The following is an 18,383-nucleotide window of genomic DNA, read 5'->3' on the forward strand; positions in this document are numbered from 1 at the left end:
TTGTACAACCTTTCATTTTTGGGAGAACTATACCTTTAAGTCCCGCCCGCCCATTCATGGTCATGTGACCATTTCAAGATGGCCGCGCCCTCAGTTTGGCGACATGGCGTTGTTCATTTTGTAACAACACAGTGTCAGTCAGTGTAAAACAGCTTGTCAAAGCCTGCACACTCTTATTCAAATCTTCCTTTGACGCTGGCAATAATGGATAAAGACAGCTTGATTCTGTAAGTTCATGGTGAATGAATGCTTATCGGCGTGTTTTCATGATTTCATTATAATAATGATTATTCGTGTTGTTGTAGAACCCTCACTGACCAGATCAAATAATTCTGTATCTCCACATTCAGTTATGCGACTGGAATCTGTGTTAAGATACAAGCAGATTCGTTTATAAAGCATATATCGATTATACAGGCAGGTAACACAAAGTAGCATGTTATTATACGCAGTTTCAATTTAGTAACTATAAACTGTGAGAAACTCGTATCCTTCAGCTGTCTTATGTTTTGAACAAATGTATTTTCTTGACGTGTGCAAATGTACCTTGGACGTCATTGTACAGTTCAAAGTTTTCAAATGTCAGAAATTAAGTGTAAAAGAAAGAAAAAATATTTGCTATAATCATGACTGCTGATTACTGGTTAATGTGTTTAAATCACTAAATAAAGTCTATTATTATATAACCATTGAGCATTTTATCTCCGTATTGATAATAAAATAATAATTATATATTACAACTATATTTACATTTCAATGTACATCACATACACTAATGTTATCGTTCAAAAGCTTTTATTATTATCGTATTTGAAAACGGTTGTTTTCGTGGAGACACTTAAAAAAAGATTCTTTGAAGAATAGGGAGTTAATTCTTTTGTAACAATGTAAAAAAAAAACGTGGTTCATTTTAGTGCATTAATCCATGCTGAATAAAAGTATTCAGTTTTTTCAACAACAACAACAAAAAACATACTGACCTTAATCTTTTGAACGGTAGTGTGTATCTGCGTGGCTTTGTGATTTAGATCACAGGGTGTGTTTTGTGCGGCTCTATCTGCACAAATGCTTATCATGCTGTGAATAAAGAGGAAACCGTTAGTCAAATAAACTCTCGAAAGCCCTTATCTACTCTCTTCACTTGCTGCTTAAAACATCTGTGAAACCTGATCATCTCAACCAAAGGGAAGGGTCACACATGAGTACAAATGAATTCCACTACAGTACAAAAGGTTTATCATTTGTGAAATGTAATGTTGTGTGAATTAGTTCCTGAGATATTTTGACACTGCTGTTTTCCATCCCAGCCCCGAAGACTTTCCAGAGCTGAAGAACGACACATTCCTCAGAGCCGCTCGAGGAGAAGAGATCGAGCACATTCCAGTGTGGTGCATGAGACAGGCTGGCCGCTATCTGCCAGGTACGTATGTACCAGTCATGTGATCGTTTACCTTCAACTTCTTTTTATTCACTATATGCAGCATATTTACTAACTAGAGTCTCTTTGGGTTTATGAACAGAGTTCAGGGAATCGAGGGCAGGGAAGGATTTCTTTGAGACATGCCGCTCTCCTGAAGCTTGCTGTGAGCTGACGTTACAGGTCAGCCAGCACCACTCAGCACCTTCATTCTTAGCCTCTTCTTATAGCATATTGAGTGCTAACAATGTCCCAATGATCTGTTTTAGCCCCTCAGACGATTCCCATTTGATGCTGCCATCATCTTCTCTGACATCTTGGTGGTCCCTCAGGTAATTCAAGTTCAATTGACCTCTGACTTACTATATCATCAGTTAACATTAGTGTGCATGTGTATTCATGTATAAAATGTGTATGACCAGGCCATGGGAATGGAGGTCCAGATGAGTCCAGGAAAGGGCCCCACTTTCCCAGAACCACTGAAGGAGCCTGAAGATCTGCAGAGACTAAAGACTAAAGTGGACGTGTCGTCTGAACTCGACTACGTTTTTAAAGCCATCACACTGACACGACACAGAATCGAGGGAAAAGTGCCTCTCATCGGCTTCACTGGAGCTCCGGTGAGAAAGCAAGCAACAACCCTCACATGAGTAGAGAACATGCTTTGAAAATACACAGGGTGTCACAAGCTTTTTGAGGGTAACAAATTAAAAGAGAAATCGTTTAGCATTTCTTTTGGAAGCTAAATGGAAGCAAATGTCTAGATGGTTGTTTTTCAAAGTTAATAACTGAAGCTCCTGCAAACAGCGTTTGTTCATCTGAGCTATAGACGCTACCATTCAAAATGTTATTTTTAAAGAAAGTAATACGTTTATTCAGAAGAGATGCATTACATTAGATTGGTTTAAAATAAATGCTGTTCTTTTGAGGTTTCTGTAAAAAGTAAACAATTAGCATGCTCTCCACAAAAATATTACAAATATTTTCCACAACTGTTTTCAATACTGATAATAATAAGAAATGCTCCTCGAGCTCTATATCAACATATTTGAATAATTCCTGAAGGATCATGTGACTGTGACTCTAGACTGGAGTGATGACAGGAATAAAATACATTTTAAAATATAATAAAATAGAAAATGGCTATTTTGCATTGTAATAATATTTCCAAATACCGTAATTTTTGGTCTATAAGTTGTACCTGCGTATAAGTCGCATCAGTCCAAAAATACGTCATGATGAGGAAAAAACATATATAAGTCGCACTGGACTATAAATTGCATTTATTTAAAACCAACATTACCGTCTACAGCCACGAGAGGGTGCTCTATGCTGCTTAGTGTATAGGAGCAGTGAGCAGCATATAGAGCCCTCTGGCGGCTGTAGACGGTAATGTTTTCTTTTGGTTCATTTCTCTCGGTTCATGTCAAATTAATTTTGATAAATAAGTCGCACCTGACTATAAGTCACAGGACCAGCCAAATTATGAAAAAAAGTGTGACTTATAGTCCAGAAAATATGGTATATATATATTTTTTTATCAAATTAATGCATTCTAGGTTAGCGTAAGTCATTAATGATCTCCATCATTTGTTGTGTCTCTTCTGAATGGCAGTGGACTCTGATGTCCTACATGATTGAAGGAGGAGGCTCTGCGACGCACTCAAAAGCTAAACGCTGGCTCTACAGGTTCCCAGAGGCCAGCCACAAACTCCTGAGCCAGCTAACAGACGTCATAGTGGAGTATCTTCTCGGACAGGTGAAAGCTGGAGCTCAGGTGAGAGAACCAATGAACTTTAAAAATCTGTAGCACTATTCAGATGTTCAGTAAAGAATGTACAAACCCAGAATGTAATTTCGAGCCATATTGATCTAATTTCCTTCAAATGTCTTTCCTTTAGGCTCTGCAGGTTTTCGAGTCTCATGCTGGTTGCTTGGGCCCGGTGGAGTTTAAAGAGTTTTCTCTGCCTTATCTGAGAGACATTGCTCGTCGTGTCAAAGCCAAGCTCAAAGAATCTGGTTTGGACAATGTGCCTATGGTGAGTAGAGTTTGAAGTTCTAATATCTCTTGAACTTTAACACCCTTTTAGTTTTTAGCTTTAACTGTATTATGAAGTAACCGATAGACAGAGAAATGTTATTTTCCACTTTTCGATTACATTCTTAATTCTTATTTGAATTAAATGCCTTTCCAATGTTACAGTGGGGAAAATATTTATTTGATCCTCTGCTGATTTTGTAAGTTTGCCCACTTACAAAGAAATGAAGGGTCTGTAATTTTTATGGTAAGTTTAATTTAACAGATAGAGACCGGATACCAACCAGAAAATCCAGGGGAAAAAAAACAGATTATATAAAGGTTAGAAATTGATTTGGATTTCAGTGAGTGAAATAAGTATTTGATCCCCTACCAACCTCAAGAATTCTGGCTCCCACAGATTGGTCATGTGCTCATGTGGAACACAGATTAGTCCTGTCACTTTAAGAAGTTACTCCTAATATCAGCTTGTTAGGTGAATAAGACAACTGTCCACACAATCTGTATCTTCCATTCCAACCTCTTCCACCACCATGAGCAAGACCAAAGAGCTGTCAAAGGATGTCAGAGACCAGATTGTAGATCTGCACAAGGCTTGAATGGGCTACAAGACCATCAGTAAGAAGCTTGGTGAGAAGGAGACAACTGTTGGTGTGATTATTTGGAAAATGGAAGAAATACAAAACAACCATCGATCAGCCTCAGTCTGGAGCTCCGTGGAGGATCTTCCCTCATGGGGTAAGGATGATCATGAGAAAAGGTAAGGGATCAGCCCCGAACTACAGGGAAGGAGCTAGTTAAGGATCTTAAAGCAGTTGGGACCACAGTCACAAAGCAAACCATTGATAACACACTACGCTGCAATGGAATGAAATCCCACAAGGTCCCCTGCTCAAGGCAGCACATGTACAGGCCTGTTTAAAGTTTGCCAAAGAACACCTAAATGATTCAGAAAAGGCTTGGGAGAAAGAGCTGTGGTCAGATGAGACCAAAATCGAGCTCTTTGGGATTAACTCGACTCGTCATGTTTGGAGGGAGAGAAATGCTGACTATGACATCATCCTTACAGTCAAACACGGAGGTGGAAACATCATGATTCAGGGCTGTTTTTCTGCTAAGGGTACAGGACAACTTCACCACATTGAGGGGCAAATGGACAGGACATTGTACTGTAAAATCTTGGACGAGAACCTGCTTCCTTCAGCCAGAACACTGAAGATGGGTCATAGATAAGTCTTCAAGGATTACACTGACCAAAAAGGGTTTCTGCACCAAGTACTAAGTCATGTTTTGCTTGGGGGTCAAATACTTATTTCACTCACTGAAATGCAAATCAATTTCTAATCTTTATATAATGTGGGTTTTTTATGGATTTTGTTGGTATTCTATCTCTATAAACCTACCATTAAAAAACATTTTTTTATGAGAGGGCCATCGAATTTGCCATTTTTTTTTTGTGCTCTACACCTTGTAATCAATCCGCCATTCTGGGGACAGCACTCGTCATTAAATAATGCACATATCCAAAATGTAATTCATTACTATGCACACATCCAAAATAAAATACTAGAATATTAGCCATGTATTCGTGCTAATTAAGAACCTATTAATGCCATATTCTACTTGACCTTATTCTAAATCCCTAATTTTACCCAGTACCTAAACCTAACAACTACCTTACCAAGTATTAATAAGCAGCAAATTAAGAATTTATATAGAGAAATGTCGTGGTTAACAAGTGTTACCTATTCTAAAGTGTTACCAAATTGTTTTGTTTTTTTCATATCATGTGAAAGAATAAAAGTCAAAACAGCTTTCCATAATCAGTCTTAAACGATAATAATTCATAATAAAATATAAACAAACTATTGAGCTGTTATTTAATGATTTATTAAGGAAAATGACTAAATATCGTTAACATTTTCTTTTCGAGCGCAGGTATCCTGAGAACAGAAGTGTCACACACTACACACACACACACACGCACACTTGTAATAACACTATTCGCCACTAGTTGTCAGTATTAGGTCAGCTTTTCTTCCAGGCATCTCTTTTGAAAGTTCCCCACGATCCTTCAGCTCCTCAATAACCTGTCTCTTCTGTTTCATTTATCAGATCGTTTTTGCTAAAGATGGTCATTATGGGCTCGAGGACCTCTCTGAGTCTGGTTATGAAGTTGTGGGTCTTGACTGGACCATAGATCCTCGTTCAGCACGGTCAGTCACAGAAATATGATGCAGCTTTGATGGGAGATTCAGTTTTTTCTGATTTCTGTGGTATATCTACGCATACAGCGCCTTGCAAAAGTATTCACACTCATAAGCTATTCTCGCTTCCAGGTGATTTACCGCAGTTTGGTTCTTCATCCTTTTATTTCAAAGAAGTGAATCTCACATTTGTGTAGGTGTGATTTTTTTTTTTGGCCTCATCTTCTAGGCAGATTGACTCCAGATTGGTCCGCTTTATTAGATGACATTTGTGCACCTCATATTTCAGATAGTGTCACAGCTGAAGTAAGAACAGGCCTTTGGCTGGCCCATTGTAAGACATTTTCCTTTTTGTTCTTTAGCCCTGTTTTTAGGATCACAGTCGTAAGTGATCAAGTTTCAGTGTTTTTTTTTTTTACAGATTGTATCCATTGGCACCATCCATTCTATGTTTTAATAAAAATAAGATGCTCAATCCTGCTGATAAAAAAAAAAAAACAGATTTACAGCATGTTTCTCCTTGCACCTCCAGCCTCCAGCAATTCAATTCAGTTTATTTGTAAAGCACATAGTAAAACACACAGTGCTAATAATTGACCACAGTGTTGTACACAATATTATTATTATTATTATTATTATTATTATTATTAATAATAATAATAATAATTACAAATCTAAATTAACCAAAATAAAAACATCAGCTAACATGTATGAAAAGAAAGCCCAAGACCAGTACCAATGGCAAACAATACCTCGTCTTTAGATATTATCAAAAGCAAGTGTATTTTATTCATTTTTTTATGTCTTTTATAATGTGGAAGCGTTGGACAGTGCTATTAACGAAACATCTGACCATGAAATCTTTTTCCACTTTGCAACTGAATCTGTTAAGTTTTTGGGCAAACTCCAAATGAAGTGCATTCAAACACTTGGACATCGTTGTGGTTCTGGATAAAGAGCTTTTTTTTTTTGGTCAGTATCACTGCTGTCCTTCAGATTCACAGTTGCAATTCAGAGCCAGAATATTAAGTATTCCTTGTTTCTTTATGTATTAGTTTTTTCAAATGCTTCATAGCTAAAACTCAAATAATTTTAAAAGCAGCTTATCATTTTTTTTTTTTTAAATAAAGATTGTGATTCAAAAAGATTCAAAAACTGTGTTCAAACCTTTGCCTTGTGTGAGTGTATTGTGATGTTTGGCTATTTCTCAGTGAAAGAATGGTACTTATATATATTGTCATGTTTGTGTTTTTCAGTATCCGGACGCGAGGAAAAGTTAGTTTGCAAGGCAACATGGATCCCTGCGCACTTTATGCCACAAAGGTGAGGAAAGAAACATCTAAACAACAGCCAACAGAATCATGTTTCCTTTGAAACCCAACCTGGGGCCTGTTCTTCGTACGTTGCTAACTCAGTTAGCTGGATTTAATTGTTGACGATTTGGCATGAGCTTGGATTATTTGGTTGTTCGAAGCTCGTCCTGGACTTGCTGTACAGCTTTTTAAGTAGAACTGATCGTGGTTTCAAGTATCTACACATCTGCTCTTTACACCCGCAGTAATCTTCGACAACTTAATCCAGATGTTTTAATCAAATCCGCAAATTAGTTTGAAGAACCCATTTAGCCAGCTATCATGATTAGAAGATCTGGCATCTTTTAAATCATTTCAGATGTTTTAAGTGAGGTACGAAGAACGGGCCCCAGTTCTCCACTTCATTTCACTTTAGTCTTTGTTGTATAGAAGTATGTTGTGTTTAAAAGCATTACTTTACTTGTGTCTAAAACCCTGGAGCTCAACGATTTTGAGCAGAGGACAAATCTGATGTATGATATCCAACCCAAACGCTTCTTTTAATTTGTGTGTGATCAGGAGCGCATATCAGAGATTGTGAAGAGGATGTTGGAGGGCTTTGGCACCAAGGGCTACATCGCTAATCTGGGCCATGGCCTGTACCCTGATATGGACCCAGAAAATGTGGGCGCGTTTGTAGACGCCGTTCACATCCACTCTCGCCAGCTCCTCAACCGCAAATAAGAGGTTCCTCTCCCGTCAGGAGACCTGAACACAAGAGAAACAGCAACTGTTGGTGTGCATGGCTTTATCATTAGATATGTCACCGGGTGAACCTCTCAAGAAAATGTGTCAAGAAAATCTCCAGTTATATTTCACTCCAAAACGAAAAGAAATAAGAAAATCGTTTTGGCTTAATGAGAAAGGACCATTAATGCTTTACATTTCAAATTCTCTCTAAACGTATGCAAAAAAAAAAAATATATATATATATATCATTCACAGTATCTAACATTTCAATGAAAAAAAGCTGTTTTTTTAAATACTGCATTACAATAATAATCATATAATGATATTTCAACACCGTATAACTTCAAGATGTATTACAGTGAGAATGTAGGGGTCAAATATGCTTAAATGCCAGATATCTTAGTTATCTCAAATGTAGGCTTCATTTTCTTTATGCAAAATGCTATTTCCTTTTTTTTCTGATTTTGTGGTGAAATATGACCCAGATATTTCCTGACAGGCTTTTGAGAGATTCGCCCATAAGGCTGTTCCCGACTCATTTCAGTGATTATGTAGGCCGTCTTTCTATTATACCTACTTTTTTTATTATTTTTATAATGGCTCCACACCAATCCATCTAATCTTTAATATAATTTTCAGTCGAAACATGTCTTTCTCAGTTGGATTGATGTGTTTTCATTAGGGCCGATGCACTGTACGATCACTGAAGAATGTGAGGGATCAAATCCGATCCGATCAAATCCTAAGCGCTGTATGGGTTTGTTTTTGATGGAGTACCACAGTAACATCTGGGCTTGACGTGACTGACACCAGTGAATCTCTGAGAATGTGTGTACATATCAATGGATGTTTTATATGAAGCGCAATAAAGAGTAATTCCTTTAATGACAAACATCCCTCAAGGCAATGTCTCCGGTCTGAATATCACATACCTAAATCATGTGCAACCTGGTTTGTTTTTTCATTCCCTTTGTTTTGCACGAGTTTTTTTGTGGGGGGTTCATTCTCTTGATCTATGATTACTGTCTCTCTAACTGCCTCTCATGTTTGGTAACAGAAAAGTTAATCCCAGAGGACGTAATACCAAGCAAAGGTTTAAGCAAATCCTTAAATCTAGTTGTTTTTGGGAGGGTGGGAGTGGGATTCCCCGTGTGATGTGACATATGCGAGATGTTTTGAAGAACCCTGAACTTCAAAACAAGGATTTATTGGGATTTCTATAGATTTTTCAATCATGTTAGTGCTTTCGGAAGCCCGTTTGTGTGTGTCAAATTGCATGGTTTTGATGTGGGCTTGCAAATCCATCATTTGTTAGCATAACAGAATGATTACTAATTGAGTTTTGGTTAAAGTTGTTTACGGTCTGTTTTAGAAGCAACCACATGATGGATGTTTTTCCCTCTTTTACCCTCATCCTCCAGTGTGTGGTGTGAATTCAGGATACGTCTGGCCTTGTTTGTGTGTTAGGTGCTGTAAGCCCTGCTGAAAGAAGAAATGTCCTGTAATCAATTTGCTGATTAGTGCTGTTGGATTTTCAAGCCCCTGTCGCTCACCATTAGTTTGTGTCCATGGAGCACAGCAGTGATTTGGGGGCTGGGCCTGTTTCCTAGTGAGGCACAAGCACGCGCACATGTGCACCCACTTATTCAGTGATACCTCAAGGGGCTCCTGGCATTATTTTTAATTGCAACAATGAATCCACTATATATATATATATATATATATATATATATATAAAAGCTCTTATTGGAAACCACAAGGGGGATGAAAGTGGGGGTTTGGGCTCAATCTCTCAGCAAATCAGCAGGCCTGAAAATCCAATATGTTCCTGAAGACAGCGGGCTGTACATCATTTGTCAGGATCTGGCTGGCACTATCACTGTTTATCATATGGGAGGGTTTTGGGGGGCTTGGCCAAGATTGATTTGAAATTTTGGGTACGGATTTCAAGTTGGTGTAATAATTATCAGTAATAATTTGTTGATTCTAGGCTGATTGTCTCTTTCTTTACTTTCAAAATTCCACATTGACAACAAAAGGTCTGTTCACATGGATTAATTTTTGTTGGGCAAAAAAGGTTTGTCTGTTGTCAGTAGCGTATAGTAGAAATGTATGGAGTGCAGCTTACACAACTCACTTTCAATTCAAGCAGGTTTCTATTAGTCAATGAGGAAAATGCGTGACCAACTTAAATCAGTCACAAAATGAATCCTTCACCATCAAATGACATTCCACGAGTGAATAATATGGCTTACTCAAAATCAAAAGTTAACCATCTCTCAATTTTTCCCTCGTTTTGAAAAGATTATTTTTTTCAAACAGTAATGCCCTTGGCTAATAAAATTCAAAGACCGGAAGTAACTTGTATTAATGTATAAACCACTATATTATGACCATTAATTAATTGTCATTTTATATATATAGTGATGTGTGTAACCAGTTACATCACAGCTGTTCATCTCAAAATGTGTTCTTTTGTAATCCACTACAGCTTTCCATTCCCACTCGGCCCACCCCACCTCCCACCTAAAAAACTCCCAAGCTGCCCTACCCGTCTTACAGAGGGATTCTGGGAACATCAGAGCAGCAGAACGAAGCTCTGTAAATCAGCTCCCCTATGAACACAATGCGTGATTACGCTGACAGCAGAACCTGCCATGCAGGGTATAAAGGACAAAGCTTCCTCTCGCTGTACAAACCTGCCCAGAAGCACAACAGTTCTCAGAGTTGCCTGACAGGCTTGTGTGCTCCATGACTGCGTCCAGACATCCTCCTTCTGATGAGGAGTTGGGTCCTAACTAAAGAATAGCCCGAGTTACATTGTTACTCTTATAAGCAATGCTCGTTTTCCCCCACCAAGCTCATCAGCTACTCTTTGCTCCAATCTGAAAGGCTCAGTCCGTGCTGGAAGCTCACAACAAGGTGGGAAAGCCAATTACTCGTCTCTTTTCCTGGTGTGTCACTTCTGCTAAATCACTGAGCTAAGGAAATGCCTTCTCTTTGCAGCGTGTCTAACTGAGCCAACCCCATCCATATTTCAGCGGGCAGCACTGCCAGGCTTGACAAACACTTCCTCAGTGGTCCTCACAGGAGCGCAGCGCTGCATCGGGTCCAAGACACAATGAAGAGGAGCAGCTGTGAGGGACCCTGATGGATGGGATAGTTTGTATAAGCAGGCCCAAAGAGCATTGTTCCTGTCGACTGCATTTCTAACACAGTCCATCACTCTGACACAAGGTTTTCCTGGCGTTTCTTTCTTTTACAGAATGCTTTGATGAACAGAAAGCTCAAAGAAACAACATTTATTTGAAATATAGATTTTTGTTAATGTCTTCACTTTTGATCAGTTTTAGATTTATTTGCAGACATCTACACACCACTATTAATTAAAAAATAAAATAAAATATACAAGCCGTTCAATGTGCCAAATTCCTGCTTTAAGAGGAAAAGTTGCATTTGAGCTATATCATAGTAAGTTTAAAGAGGCAAAGTTGTGTTTCACACTTTATTCATAGAAAAGCACTGAAATTCAACACAAATCATATAAAATGGTAGTAGCATTACATAAATAGTAATAAATTTTTGTTTATAGACATTAGCTCAAGAGGTTGCACAAACAGAAAGTGTTGTTGAACTATACTTTTGTGGCAACGAATACTGGATACCTTTTTATAATTCAGTAGCACAAAGAGGCGACAAACACTTTCCCTTAAATTAAAACGAAACAAAATCAAACAGTAGATGAACTAGTGAACAATCTCTACCAGCGGTTATTATTTTTTTTTCCTTCTAAACTCTAGGACAGATCAAAACACTGGTACAGTTAACACATACAGACACTTAAAGAGTATGGAAGAGAGAAATCAAAAGCCAGAGGAGGTTATTCTCTTTTTGCAATGCCATTGGACCAACTAGTTAGCTACAGAAGATGCTCGCTTTTTTTCTTATTATATTTATATATTTTTAATTTAACAGGCAGCACTATTATCATCCTGCAGATGTCTTAAAAAAAAACAAAGTAAAAAATCCCTAATCTGTGAGCTTTCTCTAGAGCTCCCTGAAAGAGCCGGGTGAGAAATAAAGGCTGCATTATGTAACTAACACCTTGTGGTTCAAGTATGCCACAGTTGATGCAACTAGAATGCATTTTGAGAAGAAAAAAAAAACCACGGACCAAAAGTGGAAACCAGCAAACCATTTAAATGAAAGTGACCAACCCTAACCAACAACATAGAGAAATCTCCTCAAGATTTAGCCATTAATGAAGCATCTATCAAAGTCTCGATTAGGCAATGGTACGTCGCAACCTCAAAACAGACCTCTTTGTCCTCAAAAAGCCCCAATATAAGATAATCACGACCCTAAAGTATGTGGACCGTGTCAAAGCGAAGGAGAATAGAACAGCAGATGCCCCGTTTCCTTGTTCGGGCCAGTTGAAGGTGTAGGTCCGTTTTTCTCTGTGCTGTACTCCACTCCATTGGCAACACAATGTCCTGAAACACATGCAGTGCTTTCAGAGAAGACTATAAGGCTTCAAAGTAAAGAGTTGTACGTAGATCAAAGGCAAAGTCCATCCAAACTCGAAGCTCGTGCAGATTACTTATAAAATACAAACGGTTGAATTTTGGGAGCGCGCCCCCAACCCCCGAGCCAAACGAGGAGAAAAGATGGAGGAAGATCGGGGTGAAGAGGGCAAATCGTGAAGTGGTTCTGCATAGTCTGTTCATAAACATTTGACTTCTCCTCTTCTTCTTCTTTACATGCTTCCTCTTGCAAAAATGTATTACAAAAAAAACGTAAATCAGAAATGTACACAGGAGCACCTGAGAAATGTTTCTGAAGTCTTTCCTCTTAGGGGTCGTCACATTCCCAGCCCGACAAATTCAAGTATCCGAAAAGAAAAACATACAGTTATCATAAATAATTATAACTTTACAATTTTTTTTTTAATTGACACTTTCATATTTACAATATCTTAAATGCTTTTGCTACTATTTTTTTTTTTTTTTTTTCGGTTTCGTTTCTTTAAGTGATTCCCTGAGAACGGAGTTGAGCATCTTGTTTCTCTTTTCCTCTCTTCTCGTTTTCCTTCAGATGGAAGCCGCGGAGTGCATTCTAAGTGTTCGGATCCACTGGGGCACTTGTGGAGGGTCGGAGGTCATGGAATGTGGAAGATATTACGATACAGTTTAAAGCCAGCTAATTCTTTGCTCTGCCAATACAGCCGTTTTTGTCAAATGCATTTATAAAATTTACCTAATTTATACACAGCGAGTCATTGCTGATCCCAATGTGTCGTGTAGGGGGATGGAATTTAATGAAGTGCTAGTACATATATATTATTACTGCTTCTCAATCTTACACCAGTCTTTTCATTTTTGTTTTTCACTGAGAGGTAACAGAGACACATTATATGGCTGATATTGATGGGTAAATATCTCTGTTTTGTTCATATTCAGCGAGACCAGGAAACAGTACGGAAGGACTGAGCACACAGGTATTCTCTTATGCCATCGTCTTCCTCGCACTGAATTTTTGAACAGAGGTTAAGATGAGCCGATAGTAACACATACAAGAGAGAGGGGAGGGCTCATGTGTTGTGGCTTGCTTGAGTCGTGGTTAGGACATTCGGCAGAGCATTTGAGGTGATGTGCCCGTCTCACTCTTCAAATCAGGCCTTTTTCTAGAGAGAGAGAGTTAAAGCTGATCCGTAAATTACAATCGAGGTATGACAAATAACACTGTGTGCGAGTGTGTTCAAGCCCCTTCCAAAACCAACCAAATGCCTCCCCCATGCTCAAAATGTACCACATAATCATTTGGTGTCTCTTTATGTGCCACTTTAACATTTTTATCACAAAATCTTGATCAAACAAAATCAAGAACAAGCCAAAACAAAAACATAAATGGTCATGATTACAGTTGTTGTTCTCCCCTCCACAGGTTCGACCTGGTAGAATAACTTGGTGAACAGGAACTGTTCACAATAATAATAATAAAAAAAAAACGGATCAAAACAAACGAATAAAACGGAAACATTCACCAAAGATGACCAAAGGAAGAAAGAATAAAATAATGCTTTAAATAAACGAAGAATGAAAGAAGAACCATTTCCCCTGCAATCAAGCGAGGTTCAACCGAAACGTTCCCGTACCAACATCATGAGTTTCTTCTTGCCCTTATAGATCTGTTTGAGGTTGTCTATAAACTGGGCGAACTGAATGTGGCCATCTTGGGCCAAGAGAAAGGTCTCGCGTGCCTTACTAAGGAACTCTATGAACTCTCCGTAGTGGCGCGGGCTGATGTGTGTGAGGCGGGAATGGGTGGTGTTGATGTAGGCGCTGATGGTGGCGTCCAGTAACTGTCTCAACGGGGCTTTGTCAGTGCTCATAAGCTTGCCCGAGTTGCGTCTGCCAGGGATGCCGGCCAGCCCGGGGGCCGTCATGGTGCAGCGCCGCAAAATGTCCGAGAGCACCGTGGCGCAGTGAACGCTCTTGACCACCAGAGGGATGATGGCGGCCAGCTCGTTCTTGCCCAGCGAGTGGCTGAGAGCACAAGCCCATAGCACATCATTGATGGCCGGATGCGTGTCTTGGTTGTAGGCCAGGTTCAAGTGGGTCATGGCGAGAGACGCCAGTTTGAAAGCTCGAAGGGGGTAGCCGCGGTGCTCCATGTAGCGGGCGATGGTGAAGAGCTGAGAGTAGGTCATGCCCGTGGAGGCGGCGTCGATGACTATCTGGTAAGCCGTCTCGAAGGCGATGTGGTCCTTCTCGCAGAGGGTGAGGGCGGACAGGGCGCAGTTTTGAGGGTCCTTCATGGCGCACTGCAGGGCCAGGGTGCGTGCGCAGCTGGCGAGCTCCTCCCGCTGTGGGTAGTCGAGGCTCAGGCGCAGGATGGTGTTGTGGGACATCACTGTGGCTGCCACTATGCTGGTGGCTTCGGTGGGGGTGAAGAGTGTGTACCAGCTCTGCAATATGCTAACCAAAGCTCTCAGACCTGCAATGAGACAAAAGAATCAATCAGAACAAGTTTTGCAAGCATTTATCTAACCACATGACAAACCACCCAAGCTATTCAACTCATCTCGAATTTCAGAGAAACAATCAAGTTTTTGAAGGAATAAATACACGATGTCTGGCTGAGCATGCGCAGAGGTCTTTTGTAGTCTGAATATTGTGCATACATGCTGGACAAAGCTGAGATGAAGTCGCATTATCTAGATCAGATATTTGATGGATTTTAATCAAACTGCAGGGTTTACATGACATATTAAAAATACTATTTAACATGCCACTGTATTGAAATAAATGTTTGTTCATTTAACCTAGCAGGGGGGAAAAAAAACTTTACCAATAAATAAATAAATATATATCATCAGTTTGATACAGACCAACTTCAGTAGCACATGTGACAAGCCAGCGAACCATCTCCCGCCGCCTCCAGTTGAGAGTGGACAGAGTCATTCTCATCACCTGCAGAGAAATGTTATATTGCATTAGACACACAAAAATGCCAAATAGTGAACTGTAACAAAAACACATAGTGAGTGAATTCCCATGTACACACTCATTGATAAATAAACCACACACAACATAAACAAGATCAATTTAGACTTACCTGAAGACCGAGCTCCAGCGCTACATTTAGCAGTGTGATATCAGGAGGGTTATCTGCAGGAGTAGCGATCTTAAAGGCATCCTGGGCCAGTTTGAAGATGAGGGAAGAGGAGTGGATGTGCTTCTGAATAGCCTCCAAAACAGTCCGCAATCTCAACATGTCACCTAAGACACAGCACAGATTTCTCTTAGCTAAGCACTGGCACAAAACATAAATGTTTGTTTAAAGCAAACCTCACATGTGACTCGTCGTGAGCTACCGGGTGTGTAGCACTCACCCTTAGCAGCGGTAAGCATGGTGGAGGCCAGTTCACACTGCTGAGACTCCAGGTGGCCCAGTGTGAACCAGCGGGGATATCTGCTGGGCACTATGGAGATGCCATGGTGAGGGTGTCCTCCGTCACCTGAGGGAGCCGTGGACTCCAGTACTGGAAGCCTACAGCGAACATGATTATTCTGGATCAGTCACACATAAGATTCTTTAACAAGACAAATTTGTATGTTTTTTCATTCATATTCTGTTGCTTCTGTTTTCTACAGTCTTTTACTCAGCTTACTCAGACATGATTAGCAGAATAGCGTGTGCTACTTCCACACACTCAGGTTTCTGCTAGCTCTGTCTGATGGCAAGTGATCAAAAATGGTGCTCGGCTATTCCTGTCTGAGTGATCATATTAGACCACACACTAGCTCAGACTCACAGAAGCTGCGCATTGTGCGCAAAGGGAGATGTGCTATTGATCGAGTATTAGTGAGGACTGTGATGAGCTAGACTCAGGTAATGAGTAATGTGTAAGTATGTAATAAGGTCTCAAGGAGTCTTTATAAGGCTGGAGTCAGTGAGAGTAACACATCATGTGGAGATTCAGTGTAATGTGAAAAAATGTGCTCAGTAACTAATGGCGAAAACAACTGCACACATTTTAAATGAACATGAAAACATGACAGAAAAGAATATCCAACACTTTTTTCAAGTTGCTGCATGATGGTGTGATTTATAAAACCAAGTTTTCTTTCCAATTTTGATGTTTAAACTCAAAGTACTACTGTTTAGGTCAGTAAGTGTTTTTTTTTTGTTTGTTTGTTTTTTAAGTTTAACTTATATTCAGCAAGTGTGCACTAAATTGCTCAAACCTGATACTTTTCAACAATGATTATAATAAGAGCAATCAGTATTATTATTAGAATGATTTCTGAAAGATCGTGTGACACTGAAGACTAGAGTAATGGAGTAATTCAGCTTTAACGTTAGAGGAAAAATATTAAAATAGAAAAGTTAAAACTATATTTTTGATCAAACAAATACAGCCTTGGTGAGCATAAGATCGTTTAAAATCATATCATTTCAAAGCGTTAAAAAGCACCCATCCATATTTTTAAAAGGAAAAAAACATTTAGGTCACAGCCAAATATTACATTTGTTACTTGCTAGTAATTAGTAGGTGTTTAGGGGAAGGGACATTCTCATCCTAAAGAGCATTTGATTGGACATCAGTACAGTGCAGGATGAGTCAACAATAGTTTTCCTACATACGAAACACTATGCATTTTATGAAATGTGCTAAAAGTTAATGCTGTAAACGTTTTGGATTTTAGCATATATAGACCTCGAAGCTAATACAGATGGACTTTGGGTGGAGAGAGAGTCTTACCTCATTGCACGGAGACCCAGTTTGTACGCCAGGTCTGTGTCGTGTGGCAGGAGAGCGGTGAAGAGGTACTTGGCAAACGTGTGCATGGGAACACTCTCTCTTTGGATGACCTCCCCCAGACCACTGAAGGGACCACCTGGACATACAGAGAGAGACACAGCACATCAGAACTGAGCTGTCCATTATATCAGATTGCAGGGTTGAGTCAGGCTTGATGGACAGGAGGCTGGAGAGTCAGTGAGGGCACGCACAGCAAGTGAGAGAGAGAAATCTGAGTGGAGCGTATCACTGGGGCGGCTGGGGAGGACGATGAGAAGGCAAACAGGCGGCTAGGCCTCATGGGCTTTGACAGAGTCTGTCCTCCCTAGTAGCAGCGCAGATGTCTGCTCTAAGGTTTCACCGCGTGTCAGTGGGAGGCTCAGATGCAGGGTGGCCTGTTTTGGGAAGGGAGTTGGGGACACTGCAGAGGCCAGGCTGCAGATCTTTTTACAGGCATAGCACTCCCTCTCTCACACACACATAAATATATATCCAGGCTAGAGATGGGGAGGAGGAAAAGATAAAAGTAGACAGAGATCCACAAGGGGGAAAAAGGTTGTGGGAAAAGCAAGAGAACGGTAAGGAGAGAAAACAACTCCACACAGTGCTGACTATGGGGTGATCACAAGAGCAAAAGTTTAAAACGAAGACGTGAAATTGAGAACAATGAGTCTGTACCTTCTAAAAGGAGGATGGCTTGTTTGCGGAGTGTCTGCACTAATATGTCATCCAGCTCCATCTCTTGCAGCTTGGCTACAATTTGTTCCTCGTTCCGGCACACCTTGTCCTGTGCGTACAGGCCCTCGGGCATTAGCCGCTGCTGCCCCATACCCATCAGCGCCACCTCTAGGGCCAGTGCCAGGTACGACTCTCCTCCATCTGGACATCCCCACACTGGTACATGATGGTACACTGGAGGCTTGGGCTCACCGGAATCTATTAGCACACAAAGTGGCATTTGTCAGTGTCTATTTACAGCTTGTTGCAAATGTTTTGTTTGTTCGCTTTTTGTAAGGAAAAGGCCATAAAGACATTTTTTTGCAAATACAAACATGCAATGCTAAGAATAAGGCAAGAAAGTAATTTATTCCCGAGATGGCAAAGGTGAACTTTCAGTTTTCAGTGCCGCATGATTCTACAGAAATCATTCTAATGTGCTGCTTTGGTGGTCAAGTAATATTTCTTATAAGCGATGAAAATTGAGCTGCTTAATATTTTTGATACTTTTTTTTCAGGATTCTTTAGGTTCAAGAGATCAGCATTTATTTCAAAGTTTGGTAACAATTAAAACATCTTTCCTGTTACATTTCTAAGCAATTTATTGCATCCTTGCTGAATAGAAGTATTTCTTTAAAAAAAATAAAAATACAAA

The 18,383-nt window shown here is 39.8% G+C and overlaps 2 protein-coding genes across 3 annotated transcripts in view; one reads left to right on the forward strand and one right to left on the reverse strand.

The window, feature by feature from the left end:
- The first annotated feature begins 61 nt into the window (after window positions 1-61).
- Window positions 62-8,596, forward strand: LOC113117503 (uroporphyrinogen decarboxylase-like). Its single transcript, XM_026286222.1, has 10 exons — window positions 62-227; window positions 1,308-1,420; window positions 1,521-1,600; window positions 1,687-1,749; window positions 1,840-2,037; window positions 3,033-3,194; window positions 3,319-3,456; window positions 5,571-5,671; window positions 6,919-6,985; window positions 7,534-8,596. Exons 1-10 carry the CDS (start codon window positions 205-207, stop codon window positions 7,696-7,698), a joined length of 1,110 nt encoding a protein of 369 aa, XP_026142007.1. The 5' UTR covers window positions 62-204; the 3' UTR covers window positions 7,699-8,596.
- A 2,599-nt stretch (window positions 8,597-11,195) lies between these two features.
- LOC113117511 (zinc finger SWIM domain-containing protein 5-like) overlaps window positions 11,196-18,383 on the reverse strand; it is a 56,437-nt gene continuing 49,249 nt past the window's right edge. Inside the window, exons 9-14 of one of the 2 annotated variants that reach the window (XM_026286233.1) lie at window positions 17,690-17,947; window positions 16,973-17,108; window positions 15,560-15,756; window positions 15,322-15,485; window positions 15,095-15,176; window positions 11,196-14,700 (exon numbers count right to left, since the gene is read on the reverse strand). In XM_026286233.1, coding sequence (XP_026142018.1) covers window positions 13,838-14,700; window positions 15,095-15,176; window positions 15,322-15,485; window positions 15,560-15,756; window positions 16,973-17,108; window positions 17,690-17,947 — 1,700 coding nt within the window. In that variant the 3' untranslated portion in view covers window positions 11,196-13,837. The remainder of the gene's footprint in view (window positions 14,701-15,094; window positions 15,177-15,321; window positions 15,486-15,559; window positions 15,757-16,972; window positions 17,109-17,689; window positions 17,948-18,383) is intronic. The other variant, XM_026286242.1, reaches the window with a different exon arrangement.

This window comes from Carassius auratus, chromosome 2 (genome assembly GCF_003368295.1).
Source record: "Carassius auratus strain Wakin chromosome 2, ASM336829v1, whole genome shotgun sequence".
Lineage (NCBI taxonomy): Eukaryota > Metazoa > Chordata > Actinopteri > Cypriniformes > Cyprinidae > Carassius > Carassius auratus.

Excerpts from the sequence above, each read along its gene's own strand:
- LOC113117503 (XM_026286222.1), top strand. The coding sequence starts at position 205 with ATGGATAAAGACAGCTTGATTCT. Across the intron at positions 228-1,307 it reads GATAAAGACAGCTTGATTCT|CCCCGAAGACTTTCCAGAGC; the intron begins GTAAGTTCATGG and ends TTTCCATCCCAG. Across the intron at positions 5,672-6,918 it reads ATAGATCCTCGTTCAGCACG|TATCCGGACGCGAGGAAAAG; the intron begins GTCAGTCACAGA and ends TGTGTTTTTCAG.